We start from the raw sequence: 23,346 nt of genomic DNA on the forward strand, positions 1-23,346 counted from the left end.
CCTACAGTTAATCCACCTCTGCTAACATCCTTAACATAACATAAGTCCTTGCCCGCTCCATACACATATGTGTGTGCACATGCAAAAATATGCACACTTATGTTCTTCGTAGCCCATAGCACCAGCCCTTCAATCGCTTTGGGAACTTCTGTTGATAAGCAGTATATAAATATTTGTTTGATGGTATTTAGAGCCATCTTGCCTCTGAGGCTGGAGGTGGCCCACAGCCACCAGACTCATGTGTTCAACACATCTTTATGGAAAGCTGGTAGAGGTGAGGCTGTTATGCAACCGAACGGTGAACCAGTAGGCCTTTGCCAAACCTTGATGTTACATAACCCTTTTTCATTCACTAATCTGCCCAAGCAAGGTTTTTCTTTTCTGTGCGTGAAAGCACCAAGGGAGCCATTTGGAAATGCTTTTGCTATGTCGGTCAGAGAGAACAAAAAGGACAATCAAAGTAAAGCACTAAACTTTTATTCCTTAGCAGTGGGTCAGAGAGAACATGGTAATGTCAATTCTCCAGGGTCTACAATACATTTCTCGGCACATAAAGCACTGGATTTTATTTATATAGGGCATAAGCTGCTGAGGGCTTTCTCTCTAAGACTTGGCCTATGCATGCAGCAGGATGAGACCCAAGATCAATAGAGTAACTTCTAGTTCCGCAATCTGATGCTGGCGAGAGGAAGGAGTAATGATGACATAAGAACAGCCATGCTGGAACAGGCCCAAGGCCTTTCTAAACCAGCATCCTGTTTCACACAGTGGCCCACCAGATACCTCTGAAAAGCCCACAGGCAAGAGGTGAGGGCATGCCCTTTATTTATTTAGCAGTGGGAGAGCAACTGGCCCTTTCCATCCCCAGCAAAGCATCCCTCCAGCAGCTATCTTATGTTTCTTTTTTTTAGAGAGCGAGCCCATTGGGGATAGAGTCGCCATTTTATTTATATCTGTGTAAATCACTTTGGGAACTTCTGTTGATAAGCGGTATAAAAATATTTGTTGTGTGGTATTTAGAGAAATCCTGCCTCTGTGGCTGGAGGTGGCCCCCAGACTAGTAGCCATTGATAGACCTGTCCTCTGTGAATTTGTCCAAGTCCCTTTTAAAGCCATTCAAGCTAATGGAAGCCATCCTTCCCGTGGCTGAGAATTCCATAGATTGAGTATGTGTTGTGTGAAAAAGCACATCCTTTTGTTCTTCCTAAATTTCCCATCCTTCAGTTTCATTGGATGACTCCTGGTTCTAGTGTTGTGTGAGAAGCAGAAACAATTCTCTCTGTCCACTCTCTCTAAAGGTAAAGGTTGTGCCATTGAGTCGGTGTCGACTCCTGGCAACCACAGAGCCATGTGGTTTTCTTAGTAGAATACAGGAGGGGTTTACCATTGCCATCTCCTGCGCAATATGAGGTGATGCCTTTCAGCACCTTCCTATATTGCTGCTGCCTGATATAGGAGTTTCCCATATTCTGGGAAACACACCAGCGGGTATTCAAACCAACAGCCTCCTGCTCTCTAGGCAGGTTATTTCCCTGCTATTCCATGCATAATTTTATACACCTCTATCATGTCACCTCTTTTCCAGATTAAAAAGCCCCAGATGCTGTAGCCTTGCCTCATAAGGAAGGTGCTCCAGGCCCCTGATCATCTTGGTTGCCCTCTTCTGTACCTTTTCTAGTTCTACAGGTTCCTTCTTAAGATACAGTGACCAGAACTGCACGCAGTACTGCAAATGTGGATGTACCATAGATTTGTATAAGGGCATTATAATATTAGCACTTTTGTTTTCAATCCCTCCCTTCCTCATGACCCCTAGCATGGAATTTGCCTTTTTCACAGCTTCCTCACACTGAGTCAAAACTTTCAATGAGATGTTCACCACGACCCCAAGGTCTCTTTCCTAGGCAGTCACTCCTAGTCAGTCACTCAGTCTGACAGCTCAGACTCTATCATTGTATATGCAAAGTTGAGGTTTTTTGCACCAATATGCACCACTTTATACTTGCGTACATTGAACCACATCTGCCATTTTGTCACCCACTCCCCCAGTTTAGAGAGATCTTTTTGGAGCTCCTCACAGGCATAACGTGGTCTCTCCAGGATACCCCAGAGACCAATCTGGCTGCCACATTTTGGACTAATTGAAGTTTCTGAACTACATACAAAGGCAGCCCTACATAGAGTGCATTGTAGTAGTCCAGCCTGGAGGTTATCAGCTGGTGTACCACTGTTTTAGCATCATTCTTCTAAAGGAATGGGAGGAGTTGTCGACTCGGTTGCAGCTGGTTAAAAGCACTCCTGGCCACAGCCTCAAACTGAGGCACCAGTGTGAGACCTGGGCCCAAGAGCACTCCCAAGCTATGAACCTGTTCTTCCTGGGGGAGTGTAACATCCTCCAGAACAGGACGTTCTATCCCATCTTGCAGATTACAACCCCCAACAATGAGCACCTCCGTCTTGTTTGGATTCAGCTTCAGTTTATTATCCCTCATCCAGCCCATTACTGCCTGTAGGCAGGCATTTAAGGGGCTAATGCCATTTCCTGATATTGATGACAAGGTGATCAGGCTTCCTCCTGACTTGGAGAAGGGTGCCATGAGGAAATTTTGAGACTCACATCCAAGGGCAGCTCTCTTGTTAGGTGAGGTAATGGCCTGAGGTGTCGAGTGGGTGGTGAGTGTGGGCAATCCAGTGTGGGCATAGCCCAATAGCCTTGCCACTCCCACTTCCTCATATGCCCCTGTAGTTTGTTGTTGGTTTCCCCCCCTCTCACACAACCCCAGGAGAGCTCACACAGCGCTTGGATGTTGAGGGGTGAAACCTTCCCCACTCCCTCATCCCCACAACTCTCTCACTCTCTCTTCCCCCACTCACAACTCTCGCTCACTCTCCCCCCCAGCTCTCGCTCGCTTCCCCACCCCCACAACTGGTCCTTGATGGTGTGTGTTTATCCAGAAGACCATGCTCATTTATCTGGATTCATTATCCCATTGCTCCCTTCCAGATCCCAGTTCTAGAAGGAAGAGATGGGGAAGGTGGATCTGGAGGGTACATGGTGCCTAATACAACAAGCAGTGACCACCCTAGCTGAGAGCAGATGCCTGGAAGGACAAGAGGAAGAGGGATGGTGTTGGCTCTCAGCTGGGAAGCAGGGCTGGCGAGGTCATGGCTTGGGCCGAGAAGGCAGGCAGCAGATTGCTCCTTGCATCAGAAGGGGGCTTTACTTGAGCTGACCCTGCTCACATCTCTCCCACCTCATGGCAGAGACTCCTGAGAAGATGCAGGATTGACAGATCCCCCTTCTCTTCAAGACGTGTGTAAAAATCAGGTGGTCTGCTTGAGGAGAGACTTGGGGAAGGATTTTAGAGAGAGCCAGGAAAGTAGCAGCCAAGGAAGGAATCTGTAGCATCTCAGGATGCAGAGTCTGGCTTCTGTGATATATTCTGCTGCTGACTTCTAAAAATGATCTGCTATCTTCTTCAACATCAGCTGCTGCTCAACCTGTATAGTTGTGTAAAGAAACCAAATATTATAAAGACATCATAGGTTTGCAGTGGTGCTCCTTCCAAGGAAGTCAGAATCCAAGATTTGTTGCAGACCTCTGGAACTCCTTGCCACTCAGAGAAGTGGGGCAGCTGAGGCAGCATTATTGGCAGGTGATAGCGTGCCGGATGAGCAAGTGAATAAGCTGATGTTTGGTTCTGATTTAGGGTGGATTCAGGCGACATGCCAAAAGGTGAACTGCTGTTTCTGGAGCTTGGCAGCATCCAACTTCCTGTGGGGTGAAGCGGGGGCGATGTGCTGACATTGGCCATGTCACTTGAACCCACAATATTGGCATATTCCATCTTACTTGTGGTTCTGAACCTGACATCTGTGGCCAAGATTTGAAGATGGTTACAGATGTTACCTTTGGAACTGCAAGCAGGAAAGTATATGCTGACTCTGTCTATCTGTCTTTTATTTCTATACTGCCTGACATGTGCATCCCTAGGCAGGGTGCATAAGCTAAAATACAACAAATATAAAAACAGGATAAAATGATTAAAACAGTTAAGATACAAAATTAATTAAAAGTCTGAGAAAATGAGTGCATCTTAAGGGTCTTTTTAAAAACAGCCAGAGATGGAGAAATTCTGATTTTAACAGAAAGTGCATTCCAGAGACTCGGAGCAGTCTTAGAGAAGGCCTGGTCCTGAATAGCCACCAATGAGCTGGTGGTAGCCATAACTGGACCTCCCCAGATGATCTGAATAGGCAGGAGGGTTCATGACATAGGAGGTGCTCTTTTAAATACCTTGGACCTAAACCATTAAGGGCTTTGTAGGTAATCTGTCTTCTATATCTATATATATATTTCTCTTAGGTGTGCCCGTCACTAATCCCATGTGTGGTAGCTCTCGCGAGAGTTTGTGAGCAGCTTCCTGGTTAGTGACAGGGATGGGAGAGAAAATGGCAGCGGTAGCCTACCAGCTGGCTGTTGGGCAAAGAAAACAGCAGCAAAATATGGCGGCAGGCAGCCAGCTGGCTGGCCAAAGAAAATGGTGGCGGGTGGATGAGAAGAAGGCAGTGGCAGGCGGGCGAGGGAAGAAGGTGGCAAGTGGGCAAAAAAGCGGTGGCAGTGGTGGGGGGAGAAAGCAGTGGCGGTGAACTAGAGGCTCAGAACATATTGTCAGCCAGTGCAATTGTTTTAAGACTGGTGTTATAGGGTCTCTTCAGATTATCCCGGAGACCAGTCTGGCTGCAGCATTATGTACCAGTTGTAGTTTCTGGCCTATGTACAAAGGCCTCACATAGAGTACACTACAGTAGTCAAGCCTTTAGATGGGTTCAGATGACATGACCAATGTTGGCGTATCCTCCCCACCCCCTGCAACTGGAGGTTGGGCTCACCACTGAGCTCGAGGAACTGACGGTTTGCCCATTCCCAGGTTGTCTGAACCTGTCCTTGGTGTTGCTTGACTGGGTATGGGGACAAAATGGCCATTTGTTCTTGTGACATCCTGCAGGCTGGTGTGCAAAATCGCGAGAGAGCCCACGGGGCACGGCAGCCGTCTATCAAAATGCAAGAAGCCAACTTCTTGCAGAAATGAAAGCAGAAAACATCAAGGCATTTCTGCGGTGAGTTCACTGCTTTCTTTGACAACCAACTGTTTTAAGATGATGAGATCCAAAGCAGATTACAGAGAGCTCCAGAATGATCTTTTCAAGGTCCATCTCATGGAAGCCAAGAGCAAGTTTAGGGCATTGAAAGTGGCAACCAAAAATGGTTTGGGCCTCTGCTTCCCAGCATTTTAAAGGGATGCAAGTTGACCTGGAGACGCAGATTGGACTTGGATGTCTATATCCAAGTACAAAAATGTAAAGTTGGATTTGCCCTCTAGGGAATCAGTTGACTGATTCTAGAAGAAGTCATGTTCTCTGCCTCAAGACCAGCTCCATTATTCCCAAAGAATATTGTGGCTGGGAATCTGTGTTCCCTCTAACAGGGATTCCCAGATGTCATTGAGTACAACTCCTAGAATCCCCAATTACAGTGGCATTTACTTGGGGATTATGGGAGTTGTAGTCAACATCTGGGAATCCCTGTTAGAGGGAACACTGATGGGAGGTGTAGTCCAGGACAACTGGGGATCTAAATTTGGGAATTCCTGGTCTAGCATCAGAGCTGTAAAACAGTGACAATATATATGGGTTACAATGTTACTGCTCGCTCAGGCTTTTTAAAATTGATGTTTTAAAAAAGGTTTTAAAAGTGTTTTGCATGGTATTTCCTATTTTGTTTTGTAATTTGTTTGTCTTGTGTTATGTGTTTTTATTTGATGGTGTTTTTTAAAACTGTTGTGTTATGAACCACCCAGACAATAATTTGTTATGAGTCAGTCAACAAATAAAGTATATGATGATGGAACAGATTATAGAGCTTTGCAGATTAAAAGCACAGACAGTCTTGTGGCACCTTAAGGGCTAGCAAATTTATTGTGGCATAAGCTTTTGTGAACTATAACCCATTTCATCGGATTCATGAAGTGAAATCCAAAACAAATTGTGAGGAGCTCCAAAAGGACCTCTCCAAACTGGGGGTGTGGGCAGCAAAATGACAAATGTGGTTCTGTGTTAGCAAGTGTAAAGTGATGCCTATTGGGCAAAAAACCCCAACTTCAAATACACTCTGATGGTGTCTGAGTTGTTGGTGACTGACCAAGAGAGGATCTTGTCATGGTCCATTGTAAGCCAATTGAAAGAGTCGACTCAGTGTGTGGCAGCTGTGAAAAAGGCCAATTCCATGTTTTGAGTCATTAGGAAGGGGATTGCCCTTATAAAAAACTATGCCGACATTTGGAGTACTGTGTCCACTTCTGGCCACCATACCTCAAAAAGGACATTGTAGAACTGGACAAGATGCAGAAGAAGGCAACCAAGATGATCAGGGTCCTGGAGCACCTTCTGTATGAGGCAAGGCTATAATGCCTGAGTTTTTTTAGTTTAGAAAAAAGGTGACTGCGGGGAGACATGATAGAAGTCTATAAAATTATGCATGGTGTGGAGAAAGCAGATAGAGAGACATTTTTCTCCCTCTCTCATAACACTAGAACCAAGAATCAGCCGATCAAATGGAAGGCTGGGAAATTTAGGACCTACAAAAGGAAGTACTTCTCACACAATGCATAATAAACCTAGGGAATTATTTGTCACAAGATGTGGTGACAGCCACCAGCCTGGATAGTTTTAAGAAGGGCTTAGATAAATTCATGGAGGACAGGTCTATCAGTAGCTACTAGTCTGAGGGCTATAGGCCACCTCCAGCCCCAGAGGCAGGATGCCTCTATATACCAGTTGCAATAGCAGGAGAGAGGGCATGCCCTCACCTCTTGCCTGTGATCCCCTCAGAGGCATCTGGTGGGCCACTGTGTGAAACAGGATGCTGGATTAGATGGGCCTTGGGCCTGATCCAGAAGGGCTGCTCTTATGTTCTTATCCTCAGCTGTGCATGAATAGAGAAGGAGGAACAAAATGGTCAGCAGTTGGACTAGATGTTTACTTGAACAACATGATGTCTGATTAGGGCTAATACCTTGCTGTTAGGTCTGCCCCTCCAAGACGTCCAGCTAAGCTGGCCTACAAAACTATTTGGAAAAGGGTCCATCTGCTCTTCCCATTTGCAAACTTGATCTTGTTGCTTACCAGCTTTTCTCTCTCTGCTTGTTGTAGTTCTTTCACCAAGCTCCCACACGTGGCAGGAACAGCACAGAATCTTCATCTTGCAAAGCAAATTCAAACCCAGTGGAAGGAATTTGGCTTGGATAAAGCTGAACTAGTTCATTATGATGTCCTGCTTTCCTACCCAAACCAAAGCACCCCCAACTATGTTGCTATTACTGATGATCATGGAACTGAGGTAAAGAGGGCAGAATGTTCTCTCTGCTACATGCGAGCCACAAAAAGAATTGTGTTCAGAAGATCACTAGGATCAAGCAATGTCAGATCCTGCAGTCAGATCTGAGAGCGGGTGAGACTTGAATAGCTATTATGTTTCCTTGTGCTACGTAAAGAAGTTATCTTCTTCTCTTAAGAAGTTATCTTCTGTTCCAGGGTTCCCAGCTGTGGGTCCTCAGATGTTGTTGAACTTCAACTCTCCTCGTTCCCAGCCATTTTTCCTAAGCTGAATTTCATAATCGCAATCTGAACTGGTTTGAAATCCAAAGCGTCCAATTCTGATTGTGAAACTGTTCCAGAATTTTCAAATGTTGAACTGGCATTTCGTTGTAGTGAAGTTTTGATTTTCAGCGCTCTCTCTCTCTCTCTCTCCGCTTTCAACATCTTTTCTTCCCAACAGATTTTCAGGTCGTCGCTCTTTGAGCCCCCTCCTCCAGGATATGAAAATGTTTCGGGGGTGCTGCCGCCTTATAATGCCTTTTCTGCACAAGGCACACCAGTGGTAAGGACTGGGTAATCATAAATCTTGCATAAATCCTGTGATGAGAGCCAGGATTGAGGGTTGGCCAAGGCTGGCCTTGGCCAAGGGACCATGGGGCCAGTAGGCAACAGTGCTTATCATAACCCGGCCTGTCCCAACCCCTGCTTATTATAGACTCTGAGCTGGAAACTGGAGAGGGGGAGCCACTGTCGGCCCCAGCCCTGGATTATGACACCAGACCAGAATCTGAGGAGGCGGGACCAGCTCTGGACCATAACAATGGACTGGAGCCTGGGGAAACCCTGACGCTGGGGTCCTTGGAGGTGGAGCCAAGGAGGATAGTCTGGGCTCAGGAGTGCTTAGGGCTCAGTCTAATTCCAAGCAGTGTTGTGTCAAGTTGTGAGACCTTTTCAAGGGCCTGCCTCTGCCTCTAGGGCAACTTGGGCAAGATAGCACCACCATCTCCAGCCAAAATGGTTCATGTAAGACCCTGGAGAACCCCGACCAGGATCTAAATTTGTCATCGTTCGAGGGATAGTGCAGTGGCAGAGTTCTAGGTTCAGTCCTTGGTATTTCCCGTTAAAATTATCCCGGGAAGCAGGGCTGAGAAGGCTGGAGATCCTAGAAAGTCACTGTCACTCAGAGTAGATGATGCTGAATGAGATGGACCTATGTCAAAATCCTTGTTTGACTCTCAGATGAGGAGACTGAGCATTTGCTCTGTTACAGATATAGAAAATATCCTGTATGTTCAACCTCTACACTCTTTTCCCACAAGACATGGAGAGAGCAGAATCTGTATCCATGGACATAAGTATTAGGCAAGCTTTTTGTGGGGTCTCCTTGACCCCTAATGCCGTAAGTGCATCGTACTTTTATTTTCCCATGCAGTGCAATAGGGGTTGTCGATATCCCAGTTTTTTATTAGTAAAAGTGGAACTTTTAGGTATTAGTACAGTGGGCTGTTGGGTGAAACAGCGCAGGCCATTTAACCTCATTCAGCTTGATCCTAACCTGGGAGCAGCAAAACACTAAACATAAAGTTTGTTTGTTTTTAGACTATATTCATAAGTAAGCTTATGAAATCACCCAGCATTCTGTGTATGTAGTTGATAGGTGTGCCCCCCACCTATCAACTTCACAATGCCTGGACCAATATGAACCAAATTGGATATGGTTGAAGGGATACCTAAATGGTGTAGTTTGAGATGATGTCCTCCACCCCAGTCCATGGTGGTGGATGCATAAACATTTGAGGCATAAGTGGGCTAACTTGTGAACCGCCTAACCGATCTGAACCAAATTTGGTACAGTTGTAGTGAGTGACAGATATGGACAGTTTGTAATGATGTCATCCACCCTGATTCAAGATGTTGAACATTTGTGGCACAAGTGGGCTGGCTAACTTGTGAGGATGGTAATTATCAGTTAATATGATAGGAAAGTTGGCAGTTCAGTAGAAAGTTTAGTAAGTTTATTACAGTCCTTGGACCAATTTAACATTTAAAATAATGCATTTATAATTTACAAAATATTCAAGTTGCTAATACAGATTCTACGAAGTTTGGATGCAACAAAACAAAACTTGGCCACATTAATAGAGGTAACAGACTTAAAATCTGACAACAAGAAGTCCAAGTAAAATTGATCCATATGGCCAGGATGATTCTTTAAGAGAGGAGCAACATGAACAACTGACTCTATATCCCCTGAGCCACAAGAGCAACGATGCAATGCATACAGAACTTGTTTATATTTCCCATCTAGGAGTGCAGAAGGAAGGGCATTCAAACAAGTAAGGGTCAATGCTCTCCGAAACTTAGGTACAAATATATGATCTAAATATTCAGAAGGATTATGACTGAAATTTTGGGAGCTTATATACATTCCCCTTGGTAATCGTGTACACTCCTCCTGTAGATCTATGTCCAGTAGTCGTTGTCTGACAAAATATATCACCTGAACTAAACTCCTCCCTATACGGTTTTCTTGGGACGTGCCCAGATTAGTTCTTAACAGAACTGTTTGTTGCTTTTCAAATGGGATAGAATCCACCCTGATTTCAAGTGTTTGGAGTGCTCATAGAGGGGCCATTTAGGTGAACAGCCTCCTCATGTGATAAAAGGGATGTCCATGGAAGATGTCACAAATGGTGCACTCTTGGCAAACTCCATTCCTAATTGTGTGGGCAGGGATGAGTTTGTCTGAACTGGCTCACAACCACCCAGAGTACTTCCAAATGAGCTCTTTCAAATCTAGGACCAACAAACGGAAGTAGTTTTTCTCACAACGCATAATCAACTTGTGGAATTCTCTGCCACAAGATGTGGTGACAGCCAACAAACTGGATGGCTTTAAGAGGGGTTTGGATAACTTCATGGAGGAGAGGTCTATAAACAGCTACTAGTTAGAGGGCTACGGATGCCTCTGAGTACCAGTTGCAGGGGAGTAACAGCAGGAGAGAGGGCATGCCCTCAACTCCTGCCTGCAGCTTCCAGCAGCATCTGGTGGGCCACTGTGTGAAACAGGATGCTGGACTGGATGGCCTTGGGCCTGATCCAGCAGGGCTGCTCTTATGTTCTTATTCTTTCTGATGTTCTATGTTTTCAAAACTGGATGATCCTTAGAATAAGCTGGACCTAATTTCCTGTTATACATTTTGATTGCTTGCAGTAATGAAAATCTGTACATATGCACTCTGTTGCCAATGAATTCCATTGCACAACCCCTTAAATTCAAGTGTTTTGAGTAAAGGAGAGATAAGATGTTAACACCGTGTGTAATTTTTCTTTCCATCGTTGAAAAGGCAGATCTGGTGTATGTAAACTATGGCCGCACGGAAGACTTTTTCAAACTGGAACGAGAGATGGGAATTAACTGTTCAGGAAAAATTGTCATTGCTCGTTATGGGAAAATATTCAGAGGAAATAAAGTAAGTTGTGTTTTTTTTTAATGCCACTCTTACATTCTCCTTCCTTCTCCCTCCTCCCACCCCTCTCCAGAGCCGCCAATTCAGTAAGGCAGAGGTTCTCAAACTTGAGTCCTCAGATGTTGTTGGACTATGGGAGGAGAGCTGGTCTTGTGGTAGCAAGCATGGATTGCCCCCTTTGATAAGCAGGGTCTGCCCTGATTTGCATTTCAATGGGAGACATGTGTGAGCACTATAGGACATTCCCCTCAGGGGATGAGGCTGCATCCATGGAGCATGCAGAAGGTTCCATGTTTCCCTCCTTGACAGCATCTCTAAGATAGGGCTGAGAGAGACTCCTGCCTGCAACCTTGGAGAAGCCGCTGCCAGTCTGTGTAGACAGTATTGAGCTAGATGGACCAATGGTTTGACTCAGTAGAAGGCAGCTTTCTATGTTCCTATGTACAACTCCCATTATTTCTTGTGATTAGAAATGACCAGAGAATTTCTTGTGATTGGTGTTCATACCGAATAATAAGTGCTAGTATTTGTGCCAGCAGATTAATCATGTGTGGCTGCAGCTCCTCTCTCCCTAAATGATGCCCCTCTCTTTGATTTTCTCTGAAAAATCTTAATTCCACTGCAAATTTGACAAGAATGAGGGGTATGGGGCTGCTCTGGGAAGAGTATCTGCAAGCAGAAGGTTCCCGGTTCCTTCGCTGGCAGCTCCAAGATAGGGCTAAAAGAGAGACTCCTGCCTGTAACCTTAGAGAAGCCGCTGCCAGTCTGTGAAGACAATACTGAGCTAGAGAGACCAATGTTTTGACTTGATATAAGGCAGCGTCCTCTGTTCCTTGGAGGGAGATATTCTGTGGTTTTGTATTAACTTTAGTTAATGTTTAGAGCTGACAACTGATCTAAAGATGGCCGGTCAATCCAGTTTTTAATTACTGGCTAACATGTTGTGCAACATTCTGTGTGGGTTTTAACATAATGTGCGTGCTGTTCAACGAGAGCGCTCTTGCATAAATGCGTGACTTTTACAAATGTAGCTGCATGGTGGATGACCATTATGTCCCATGGCCAGTTGGTTGAACTAATTGCAGTTTGAAGAGATTTCTCCAAGCTTGCTGATCTGTTACTTCTGTAGCAACAGAAACACAGTTTGCTTGCTTTCTTGTCTTCGAAGGATATCTATGTTGAAAACTGTTTTTTAATGTTTAACTGCATTGTAGGTTAAAAATGCCATGTTAGCTGGAGCTAAAGGGATCATCCTTTACTCGGACCCTGCTGATTATTGTGCTCCTGGAGTGAATCCCTATCCGGATGGGTGGAATCTTCCAGGAGGAGGAGTCCAGCGTGGGAACGTATTAAATCTCAATGGGGCAGGAGATCCACTTACTCCAGGGTATCCAGCCAAGGGTGAGTGGCAGTAGCCTCTAAGAGGTGCAGCTGTGTGTCCACAATCTGGGGGAAGACCGTGTGTGTGCCCCAGGTCTCTCCTTGGTTCTCTTTGCTTAGCTGTATGCAGAAAGCAGTACATGAAACTTGCATTGTTTCTGTGGCAGGTAGTTATTGTAGGGTTTTTTTAACCTTGGGCACCCAGATGTTGTTAGGCTACAACTCCCAGAATCCCCAGCCACAAATGTCATGTCTGGGGATTCTGGGGATTGTAGTCCAACAACATCTGGGGGCCCAAGGTTAAGAAACCCTGAGTTATTGTATTAAACATGGGCTCAGGTGAACCTCTACAAAGTCCACGGAGATTCAGGAAAAGTTTCAAAACTCAAGATTCAAATAGCAAGTCCTTGGTACCTTGCTGCTGGTATTTTATCACACCAAATAAGTTGCATTAGGTCAATTAACCATTTAACATATCCAGCGTATACGCATTTCCTGCACACCTGATAGATTGTGTCTATTCAGTATATAAGACTTCCCTGCTTCTAAAGCAAAGATTCCCAGCTTTGGGTCCCCGGAGGCTGGATTACAACTCCCGCCATCCACATTGTGGCCAAGGATGATGGGAGTTGTAGTCCAACCTCTGAGGCCTAAGATCTGGAACCCCACTTCTAAAGGAATGTAGGCTATCCACTAGTTCGTGTCTGCAGATTTTCAAGCATCCTGTTCTTGGTTTCTCAGAGTACACCTTCCGGTATGACATTGATGATGGAGTAGGGATTCCCAAAATCCCAGTGCATCCCATTGGCTACCATGATGCTGAAAAACTATTACAGTATGTAGATTTAATATACCTTGGTGCTCGTGTTTGCAGAATTTTTTAATTTTTCCAGGCCTTTTAGTGTTGAAAGCTACAAGTTACCCATATTGGGGTGTAAGCACCACTGAATGTTGTTAGAAATAAGTCCCACAATGACCCTCTTTCGAACGTTATAACTTCTCCCCGCTGTAGCCGTGTAGAGTGGGGTGAAGGGAGAGGAAGTCCCGCCCCTGCCGCGTCACTCACGCATGTGCCCTGCCACTCATGGTTACGATGCGGCTTGTCCTAGGAAGGCAGAGCCCTCCCCGTCATGGTGGACACTCTCATGAGTGCAAGACTGTCTAATGTTGGCATGGATAGGATTGGCCTGCATGGGAATTTATAGAGCTGCTATTTTATGTTTTGTCATTTTAATGATTTTCTTAAAAAAAAAAAAATTCTGCCTTATACACCATTCTGGAATATTTATTGAGTTCTTAAAATGTGGATGAAAGAGAGTAACTACATCTGGCCACCCAAGATTTGGAATCCCTAGAATAGGGATAGGAAGCTGCCTTGTCCTGAGTCCAGTGGCTGGTCCATTGAGCTCAGTATGGTCTGCTCTGACTGGTAGTGGCTCTGGGCTTGTGGACTGATGGTCTGACTCAGTAGAAAGCCGTTTTGTATAGAATTAATGATGAGCTGATGCTCCACCGTTGAGCCTCCCATGATTAAATGCTGGGTCCCATCTTGTCACTTTGGAGTTGTTGCATAAGAACATAAAAACAGCCCTGCTGGATTAGGCCCAAAGCTCATCCAGTCCAGCACCCAGTTTTGCAGGGTGGCCCACTAAATGCCTCTGAGAAGTCCACAGGCAAAAGGTGAGGGCACGCCTTCTCTCCTGCTGTTGCTCCCCTGCAACTGGCATTTAGAGGCATCTTGCTTCTTGGACTAAAGGTTGCCTATAGCTACCAGATTAGTAGCCATTGATAAGACCTGTACTCCATGAATTTATCCAAACCCCTCTTAAAGCCATCCAGCTTGATGGCTGTCACCCCATCTTGTGGCAGAGAATTCCACAGGTTAATTATGCATTGTGTGAAAAAGTGCTCCCTTTTGCCGGTCACAGTAGGGGACTGACTGCTGTTTGGAGAATGTTTGACTTGGTTTTTTTCCCCCCACAGGTTCATGGGAGGCCCTACAGCACCAGATGAGAGTTGGAAGGGAAAGCTCAATGTCTCCTATAACATTGGGCCTGGGTTTTCAGGCACCCATGCAACAAGGTCAGCTTAAGCTTCTTTGCCTTCCCCTTGCTGCTCTCCCCACAAACCAAGCCTATTCAAGATATTTATTTATTTATTATTTATTGACATGCCTCTTTTCATCATCAACAACAAAAAAAATCCTCTAAGCAGTTTACATAGAAAAATAAGAATAAGATGGTTCCCTGTTGCCAAAGAACTTGCAACCTAAAAGGAACCACAAGGGAGACACATCAGCCACAGCCACTGGAGGGATGCTGTGTTGGGGGTGGATAGGGCCAGTTGCTCTCCCCCTGCTAAACTAAAGAGAATCGCCACTTTGACAGGTGCCTCTTTGCCCAGTTAGTAGGAGTCCTGCTAACAAGATGAGAGTGGCTGTTATTTTCTAGCCGCAGGTCTGCTGTAACTTCAGTGGCTGAGCTGTGAGTTTAGAGGTCTGTGGGGCAGGATTCATAGCTCAGCCCCTAAGCTACCTTCAAGCTCAAATCCACTTCCACCATGAACTTAAGCAAGCCGTTCTTTCTCCGCCTCAGCCCGTCCACTGGCAATATCGGGATTACAATCCTGATATGCAGCACAGGGTTGGGGTAGGGATTCTGGTGTACTTTAGACACTATAAAGCACTGTATAAATAATATGCTACTGCTGCTGCTGCTGCTATTATTTTTAGCATGAACCACAACAGCTCAGACAATGATGTTTGCTCAGTCCTGTCTCCGTGTGCTAGGAAAAGCATCACCGGTTGAGTTGCACAGAATTTCTGTTCCCCTGTTTCAGTGTTAGTCTTGTAATGTTCACTTTAATGTGAATGATTTTTCCAGCACTCAAGCTCTATCTCAAATGGAGTTTGTTTATGTATCTGTATTAAAATGTTATACCGTTTAAAAATAATAATAATTCTGCAAAGGAATTCAAAACTGCATACAAAAATGTCATTAAAACTGTTGGTGGGGAGGAGTTGGACTAGCCCCAGTTATAATGGAACCAGTGTAAGCTGTAAAGGTTGAGCCCATTAAAGAGACAGTTGTTTGAGATCCAAAAGCAAGTAAGCTTTAAATTTATTCTTAGATAGAACAGCCTGTATGCCTGAGCTTTCTGTCTGCATTAAGGGCAGCGGGGAGAGAGAGAGAACGAACGAGAACAGCCCTGCTGGATCAGGCCCAACGCTCATCTAGTCCAGCATCCCGTTTCATGCAGTGGCCCACCAGATGCTGCTGGGAGCCTACAGGCAAGAGCTAAGGGCATGCCCTCTCTCCCGCTGTTACTCCCCTGCAACTGGTACTCAGAGGCATCCTGCCTCTGAGAGGTGGCCTGTAGCCACCAGATTAGTAGCCGTTGATAGACCTCTCCTCCATGAAGTTATCCAAACCTTAAAGCCATCCAAACGAGTAGCCAACTTGATTGATGGTCAGCCACGGCAGCCAATTGGGATGGGGAGAGGGAGGAGCTTCCTTCCCTCAACTCCAGTCCTGGGGAAGGCTGTCTGCATTACTGAATTCAGACATAATGGCAGCCGCAAATCAAGCTGCCCAAGCAGCGAACCTCACTACAAAGGTTTCAAATTGGAGTTTGGTGAGAGAACCCTTGGGTTGAGTTAGGGTCTGAACTGCGATTTCCCACCTTTGGACATTCAGGTTTGAGGACCTCTGGCCGTACTGTCACTCTGAACCCAGTGAGAGAAAAGTGAAATAAAGAGGAAGCCCCTTCCTCACTAGTGCCCCTAGTGATCGCTAGGATAAAAGGTGCCAAGAGTTGGTGCTCCTGGAATTCCATCTCCAACAAAAACATCTTACTAAAAATGATTAAAAAGCAACTAACATAAAGCCAAACCAGAATCGAGCAGAAAATCACTGTACTCAGAGACAGTTTTCAGCCTGCGTCTAAATACAGGAAGGGAGAAGGTTAGCCACAACTCAGAAGGGAGTTATTTGATTCTTCCCTGGCTTTTAAAAAGCAGAGCAGCTTAAGGAAGACTGCATGTGGGTGAATATCTTACAGTGCTCCCATGTAGTCTCCCATTCAGATGCAAACCAGGGCAGGCCCTGCTTAGCAAAGGGGACAATTCATGCTTGCTACCACAAGACCAGCTCTCCTCCTTACTGTGCCTTACTGTGATTCCACAGCATATCTCCTTTATCTTTCCCTTTTCTTCTTTAGAAAAGTTCAAATGCATGTTCACACCATCAGTAGAATCACACAAATACACAATGTAATCGGGACCATCAAAGGAGCAATAGAGCCTGGTGAGTCTTTGCTTAATGATTGCTGAGTTTAGGGTGTTACTAACAGCCTAACATGAATGAATTGATGAACTGTGAGACCATGAGCAGGGATTTTGGGTATTCCTGCTTTTAAATCTCACCGCAAGTCTAGGCCTCTCAGTAGCCTTAGGCAAGTTATAGGAACATAAGCAGAGTACCACTGGATCAGACCGAAGATCTATCTAGTACAGCATCCTGCTGCTCACAGTGACCAACCTGATGCATCTAGGATGTCTGCAAAAAAAGCCTGAAGGCTATGGCTTCATCTGCCACTGCTCAGCAGCAACTGGTATTCAGGGAGATAGACTACCTCTGAACCTCCCATGTAGCCATCATGGCTAATGAGGCAAATGGATGCTGCCGGGAAGAGGATGGAGCAACACACTCTTCCTGCCTTGCTCACTCCTCCTGGTCACACTGACTAGTCTGTTGCCAGCCTGAGCCAGACACGTGCAACCAGAAGGAAGTGTGAGCAAGATGGGGAGTGTTCTCCTCATGGAGCAGAGGGTGTTGTGGGGGCAAGCAGTGAGGCCCACCCCCTGCCCGCTTTTGGAGTAGAGGGCAGTCTGGCTCGTAAATTCTTGGTTCGGCTCCTAGAGTCAAGAGAATTCGTTGAGGCCTGATACAAAGGACGGCTGGGTACTGTGGACTATTTTAAGGACTGCACAGATTCCCAGAGCCTTCAAAAATGGCCTTTTGGGTCTTGCAATGCAGTGTGTCCCGGGGCAGGATGAAGAACAGCAACGTTTTCAGAGGCTGTCAAAAGACAGTGAAAAACAAGAATATGTTTCAGTGTTGACAAAGCCAGACCTGCATGCATCACCTTGAGCTGACTTTAGTTTTGAGACTGTAACTTCCTGCCTTGCAATTCTTACTTCTTCCTGGCATCATGATGTGACCAGATAGGAAAGTTCACAAATAACTAAGATTCTGTGAGTGAGAGAGAAGTTTGCAAAAGAATTTGATGGCAGTGTGGCTCAGAAAGACAACGAATTGGATCTTCTGCCTTGGGTGGAAAAACTCCATAGTTTGCACCCCTTGAAACATTTCTGATCTGAACCAGGAAAGAAAAGTCTGCCAAGTTGATTCTGAGTGGAATCCATTTTTTTGTTACCTCCCCCACCCCCACCCCCATCCCAGATAGGTATATCATTATTGGAGGCCATAGAGACTCCTGGGTGTTTGGTGGTATTGACCCAACCACGGGAGCAGCCGTTCTTCAAGAAGTTGCTCGGAGTTTTGGCAAGATGGTGATGAAAGGTAATGATGGTTGCAAAGAGCAAAATATGGAACATCCTGGGGAGAGTAAGGATAAGCTGGGACTTCTTAGCTGGACTTCGCAAGAACATGCATCCTCTACCAGATTGAGATGTGGGTTGCCCGTGGGATGCTGTGTAAAAGCATCTTCCAGGATTTAGTTTCTGATGAGACAGCTGATACTGATGTCAGTTGTAGCTCAGTGGAAGAGCATCTGCTTTGCATGCAGAAGGTCTCAAGTTCAATCCCTGGCATCTTCAGGTAGGGCTGCAGAAGATTCCTGCAGGGGTGTAACTACTATTAGGCAAGGGGAGGCGGCTGCCTGGGGCCCCCCACACCTCGAGGGCCCCCCAGAGGCAAGTCACATGTGAAGAGTGTGTGTGTGTGTGTGTGTCAGCAAGGGGCCCATTTTAAAATTTTGTCTCTGGGCCCACACCAGCCTTGTTACGCCCCTGGATTCCTGCCTGAAACCTCGGAGTGCCACTGCCAGTCAGTGTAGATAATACTGAGCTAGATGGAACAAGGGTCTGACTCAGTGTAAGGCAAGTTTCTATGTTCTGCCAGTTTTGGAGGGATGGAGGCCAAAATCCAGCTCCAGCAGTTCTCACTCTGATGTTGGGAACTCCACGGCCTTCCCTGGATGGGGTTGTAGCACAGTGGTTGAGCACATACGTTGCATGCACAAGTTCCCGGGTTCCATCCCCAGCAAAGACTCCTATCTGAGGGTGTTTCCAGATGAAAAACATCTGTTTGAAAATGGAGGTTCTTTTCACTTATCTATGTGGTGTTGAGATTACCTTTTTGGCCATTGTGTGATTTTGCAGCACCATCTGCTGGCCATTTGCTGCCAGTCTGTAATGAGAATTGCAACTTTTGACTACCTTTAAAAGTAGTGTCCAAAGACATGTTTCTCACAACGGTGGTGTTGCAAAATGGCACAGTGGCCAAAAACACCATCTGCACACCATGTAGATAAGCAAAAAGAACTTCTGTTTCTTGATCTGGAAAGAGCCTGAACCCCTGTAGAGCCATATCGAGATAGTGGAGACAATGCTGAGCTACATGGGAAGATTTCCTTATTCTAAGAAGGTCCACGTTTTAAGAGAGGGGGCATAGCACACTGGTAGAGCACATGCTTTTTATGCAGAAGATCCCAGGTGGACTAATTTGGGATAAAGGAGGATGAAAGAGTCTTTTAATTGAGAGCAGCTGCCAGTCAGAGCAGACAGTGCTGGACTAGGTAGAGCAATGGTCTGACTCTAAGAGGTAGGTTCATATGTTCTAAAAATATTTTTGTTCACTTTTAAAGGAAAAAAGTGGAAATGTGAGCTCTTCTGTGTAACTTTAATTCTGTGTGTATACAGGTTGGAGGCCTAGAAGGACGATTATTTTTGCTAGCTGGGATGCAGAAGAGTTTGGGTTATTGGGTTCTACAGAGTGGGCGGAGGTAAGCAATTGACCTTTACAAGAATATAATTTCGGCAAGAATCGGGAACAGTCTGTCTCTGATCTTTAGTGAGTGGAAACACATTACTGATCAAAAGAGCACAGAGGATGAAACTATGTTGCTAAAAAAAAGCGGAAAACATTTACCAAAAAATGGCCCAGAGGACACAATGCAGCCTTAATTGAGCACTGTTAAGTTCAAGTGGTTTCAGTGGCAAAAAGTTAAGCTTGTGCTTCAGGTCAAATAAAGGAGACCACAGCGGGGAAGTAACTTGCCTAGGGAGCAAGAGGTTTCTGGTTCAAATCCCCGCTGCTATGTTTCCCAGACTATGGGAAACACCTATATCGGGCAGCAGCGATATAGGAAGATGCTGAAAGGCATCATCTCATACTGCGCAGGAGATGGCAATGCTAAACCCCTCCTGTATTCTACCAAAGAAAACCACATGGCTCTGTGGTAGCCAGGAGTCGACAGCAACCCGACAGTGCAACTTTAAATGTGGTTAATTTGGACTGAATTGTGTTCTATCTTCAGATGGGGCAGAGTACTTGCAAGGATGGAAACATCTCCTGAAATAGACTGAGGATCTGTCCCTTTTAGGTGATTCTAGGCCAATGCCATAAATAGCATGCAGAGGGCATTGCCGACTTTTCATCTGGTTGTGCAATGTCTTCTCGTTATGCCAGAGACCTTGTGCATGCAAGCCAAGGTCTGGGTGAGTCTGGATGTCAGCTGCTCTCTCTGTCACAGGCAGCTGCCTTATGCTGAGTCAGACCATTGATCCCGCCGGCTGGCATGGGCTCAGAACACGCCAGAAAGTGGCCGTGGGAAGACCACAGAAGCTAGTTGTAGAAGAGGATCTGGAGGAAAGGGTTAGAGCCAAAGGCTTGTAGGAAGAGATGGATTTTGAGGAGGGATGTGAAGGGAGTCCATGTACACACCCATGCGTTCTCCTTAGTCTTCCCCAGAAAGAGCTCTCAGCATGTCTTCTTTCACAAGCTGGAATCCACTCATATATGTACGTTTGGTGGCTTGCACACATAAGCCACATTGGGAGGTGGTGCCAGAGAACATGATGGAGACAGTCCTGGGCGTCAGTCTGAAGACCAGTGGAGCAAATGTATTAGGCTCTTTTGGTCCTTACTTGTTAATGCAGTTGGACTTCCAATTCATATTGCCAGGGTTTTCCTTCTGGAGGCAACCCAGACAATCATATTACTGAGGTGAAAATAATCTGGGTCCCATTCAAGTCTTTAACGGCTTGGGCCCTTTAAAGCCCTTAATGGCTCGGGCCCTGGGTTTCTGAAGGACTACCTGCTCCCAAGACTTCCTGCCCACTTGACAAGATCATCAGAAGGGGCTCTGCTCCGTGTGCCCACGGTGAGGGAGGCTCAGCTGTCGAGCACGCGGGACAGGGCCTTCTCAGTCATTGCCCCCAGGCTTTGGAATGTTCTTGGCTGGCCTCTGCTCCTCAGCCTCCATCAGAGTTGTTAGAAAACAAGTAAAAATGTGGCTCTTCACCCAGGCTTTTATATGAGAGTAGTTTTTACCGCTGCTGCTTTGTGTTTTGTATGGTACTGTTTCATATAGGTTTTTTAAACTTTTAAACAGAGATATATTATTCTTTTATATTTAATATTGGTACTTGTAATTTCTGTTGTGCATTGTTTCAATTATATTGTAAACTGCTTTGGGGTTATTTCAGAGAAAAGTGGTATAGAAATGGAACAAAAATAAAGAAAGAATGTTGGCCATCCTCAAATACTTGAAGAGCTGACTCACAGGAGGAGAAGTGGGCTCCTTTGTTGCTGCAGAGGGGAGGACTACGGCTGGCCTGGTTCAGTTCGAGTGCGAACTGCACTCGAACCTGACCGGACCAATTTGGTCCGGCGCCCTTTGAACTCCCCTGGTTCATGAATATATATATTTTAATTCTTTACCTCTCCCACCCCACCCCCCCGGTTCCGTCTGGACCAGGACCGGAAACCAACCCCCCACCCATTCATGAATTTTTAAATTTTTTTTACCTCTAGCCCCTTTGGGGGGCTTCATCTAGGTCACGGTGGGTCCATGAAGGTTTTCCCTCCTCCCACCAACCTAATTTATCACCGCCATGGCCCGGTTCACCCCTTTTTCAGCCTGTTCAGGCCTTGTAAAGCTGGTGCTGCGGCCATGTTGCCTGCTGCCATGCATGCGCAAATGGCCTCTGCGAGGCAGGTCTGTGTGGCAGACTTATTTTTTGGCCGCTGCGCCAGCTTACCAACATGGCCACTGTGCCAGCTTACCAAGGCCCAAACTGGCTGAAAAAGGGGGTGAACTGGGCCACAGTGGTGATAAATGAGCCTGGAGGGGGGAGGGGGATCCTTCCTGGACCCACCGTGACCTAGAGGTAGCCCCCCAAAGGGGCTAGAGGTTAAACAAAAAATTAATGTGTTTTTTTAAAATCACGAATTGGTGTGTATGGGGAGGGCGGGGTTTCGGTCCTGTTCCGGATGGAACCGGGGTGGGTGGGTTTGGTTTGACCCCGAACCATCAAACCCCTGAACTGAACCCCCGAACTGGTTTGCACATCCTAGGCAGGACTAGAACCAGTGAGTTAAAAGTACAAGGAAGCAAATTCAAGCTGGATATTGTGGGGTGGGAAATTCCTAACTGTAAGAACTATTCAACCGTGAAGCAGTCTGCTGGTGGTAGGCTCCCTTTCACTAGAGATTTGGAGATTTTGACTGTCTGTGAAAGATGATGTAGCACAAGGTTGCCCAACGTTGGCCCTCCTGCAGATGTTGGCCTATAACTATCCTAACCCCTGGCTATTGGCCACTCTGGCTGGGGATTATGGGAGTTGTAGTCCAAAAACAGCTGGAGGGCCAAAATTGCGCAGCCCTGCTGCTGCAGATGCCTGCACTGTGCAAGAATCTGAACCTTAAGATCTCCAAGGTCCCTTCCAACTCTCCTGTGATTGTGCCTTCATCTTTTTACTACTACAGGAGAATGTCAAAATTCTGCAGGCCCGGGCTGTTGCTTACATCAACACAGACTCCTCAATAGAAGGTGAGTGGTGTTTTGCTTTGCTTAAGAAAGCCAGAAGCTGGATTTGGGGCCTTAGTTCCATGAGATGTTTATGTATAGAGCGATCCTGGGTTTCTCTGTGTGGTGGTGGTGGTGGTTCAAAGAATATTTTCTCTGGCTCTCTTGCTCATGTGAATGGTCTACTTCAGTAGTTCCCGACCAGGGTTCCTCTAGATGTTGTTGAACTACAACTCCCAGCATCCCCAGCCCCAATAATTTGTAGCTGAGGATGATGCGAGTTGTGGTTCAGCAACATCTGGAGGAACCTTGGTTGGAAACCACTGATCTACTTGTTCAGGCTTCTAAACAATCAATTGCTTACTGGTGAAAAGAACCCTGAGGGATCAGAGCAAAGGTCCATCTGGTCCAGCAGCCTTGGGGACATATTTCTGGGTGGCACAGAGGGCTTTCTGAGGAAGGGGAGTGTGCACCAGTGCAGTTAGTTGAGAAGTCCTGTTTGGATGCTCTCTTGGTGCACATTATACACACCGTGGAACATAACGTTTGCAAAGTTGCATCAAATTGCAGAAATTAAGTTGTTCAGAGAATATTTTATCTGGCTCTCTTGCTCATTGAACTGCTCATGTGAATGGTTTACTTCAGTGGTTCCCAACCAGAGTTTGTGCAATTGCACAAACATTACTTTCCACCATGGGCATAATGTTGCACAGCATGTCAGCCACTGCATCCAGTGCCAGTGTGGTGTAGTGCTTGGAGTGTTGGACTAGGACCAGGGAGACCTGTGTTCAAATCCCCATTCAGCCATGAAACTCACTGGGTGACTCTGGGCCAGCCACATGTACACCTCAGCCTAACCTACCTCACAGGGTTGTTGTGAGGATAGACATAACCATGTTGGGTTCCTTAGAGAAATAGCAGGATATAAATGTAAATTAAATTATAAAATAAAATAACTCCAAATGCTGAAATATCTCTTGGTCCTGGGATTACATATAACTGATTATTTTTACTGACGAATGAAAAGGATGCATCTGATCATTTCAGATACTGAGCCATATTTGGA

General features: G+C 45.9%; 1 protein-coding gene across 6 annotated transcripts in view; it reads left to right on the top strand.

The window, feature by feature from the left end:
- Positions 1–23,346, top strand: part of LOC128351854 (N-acetylated-alpha-linked acidic dipeptidase 2-like) — a 50,860-nt gene that overhangs the window by 4,933 nt on the left and 22,581 nt on the right. For all 6 annotated transcript variants that reach the window (XR_008320085.1, XR_008320086.1, XM_053311829.1 and 3 more), the window contains exons 2-12: positions 5,010–5,121; positions 7,213–7,399; positions 7,838–7,939; positions 10,725–10,850; positions 12,062–12,248; positions 12,969–13,062; positions 14,211–14,309; positions 16,446–16,531; positions 17,690–17,809; positions 19,171–19,253; positions 22,241–22,304. Coding sequence is in view for 4 of the 6 variants with exons in the window: in XM_053311829.1 (XP_053167804.1) it covers positions 5,010–5,121; positions 7,213–7,399; positions 7,838–7,939; positions 10,725–10,850; positions 12,062–12,248; positions 12,969–13,062; positions 14,211–14,309; positions 16,446–16,531; positions 17,690–17,809; positions 19,171–19,253; positions 22,241–22,304 (1,260 nt within the window). In the remaining 2 variants the exon portion in view is untranslated. The remainder of the gene's footprint in view (positions 1–5,009; positions 5,122–7,212; positions 7,400–7,837; positions 7,940–10,724; positions 10,851–12,061; positions 12,249–12,968; positions 13,063–14,210; positions 14,310–16,445; positions 16,532–17,689; positions 17,810–19,170; positions 19,254–22,240; positions 22,305–23,346) is intronic.

Source organism: Hemicordylus capensis, chromosome 3, assembly GCF_027244095.1.
Source record: "Hemicordylus capensis ecotype Gifberg chromosome 3, rHemCap1.1.pri, whole genome shotgun sequence".
NCBI lineage: Eukaryota > Metazoa > Chordata > Lepidosauria > Squamata > Cordylidae > Hemicordylus > Hemicordylus capensis.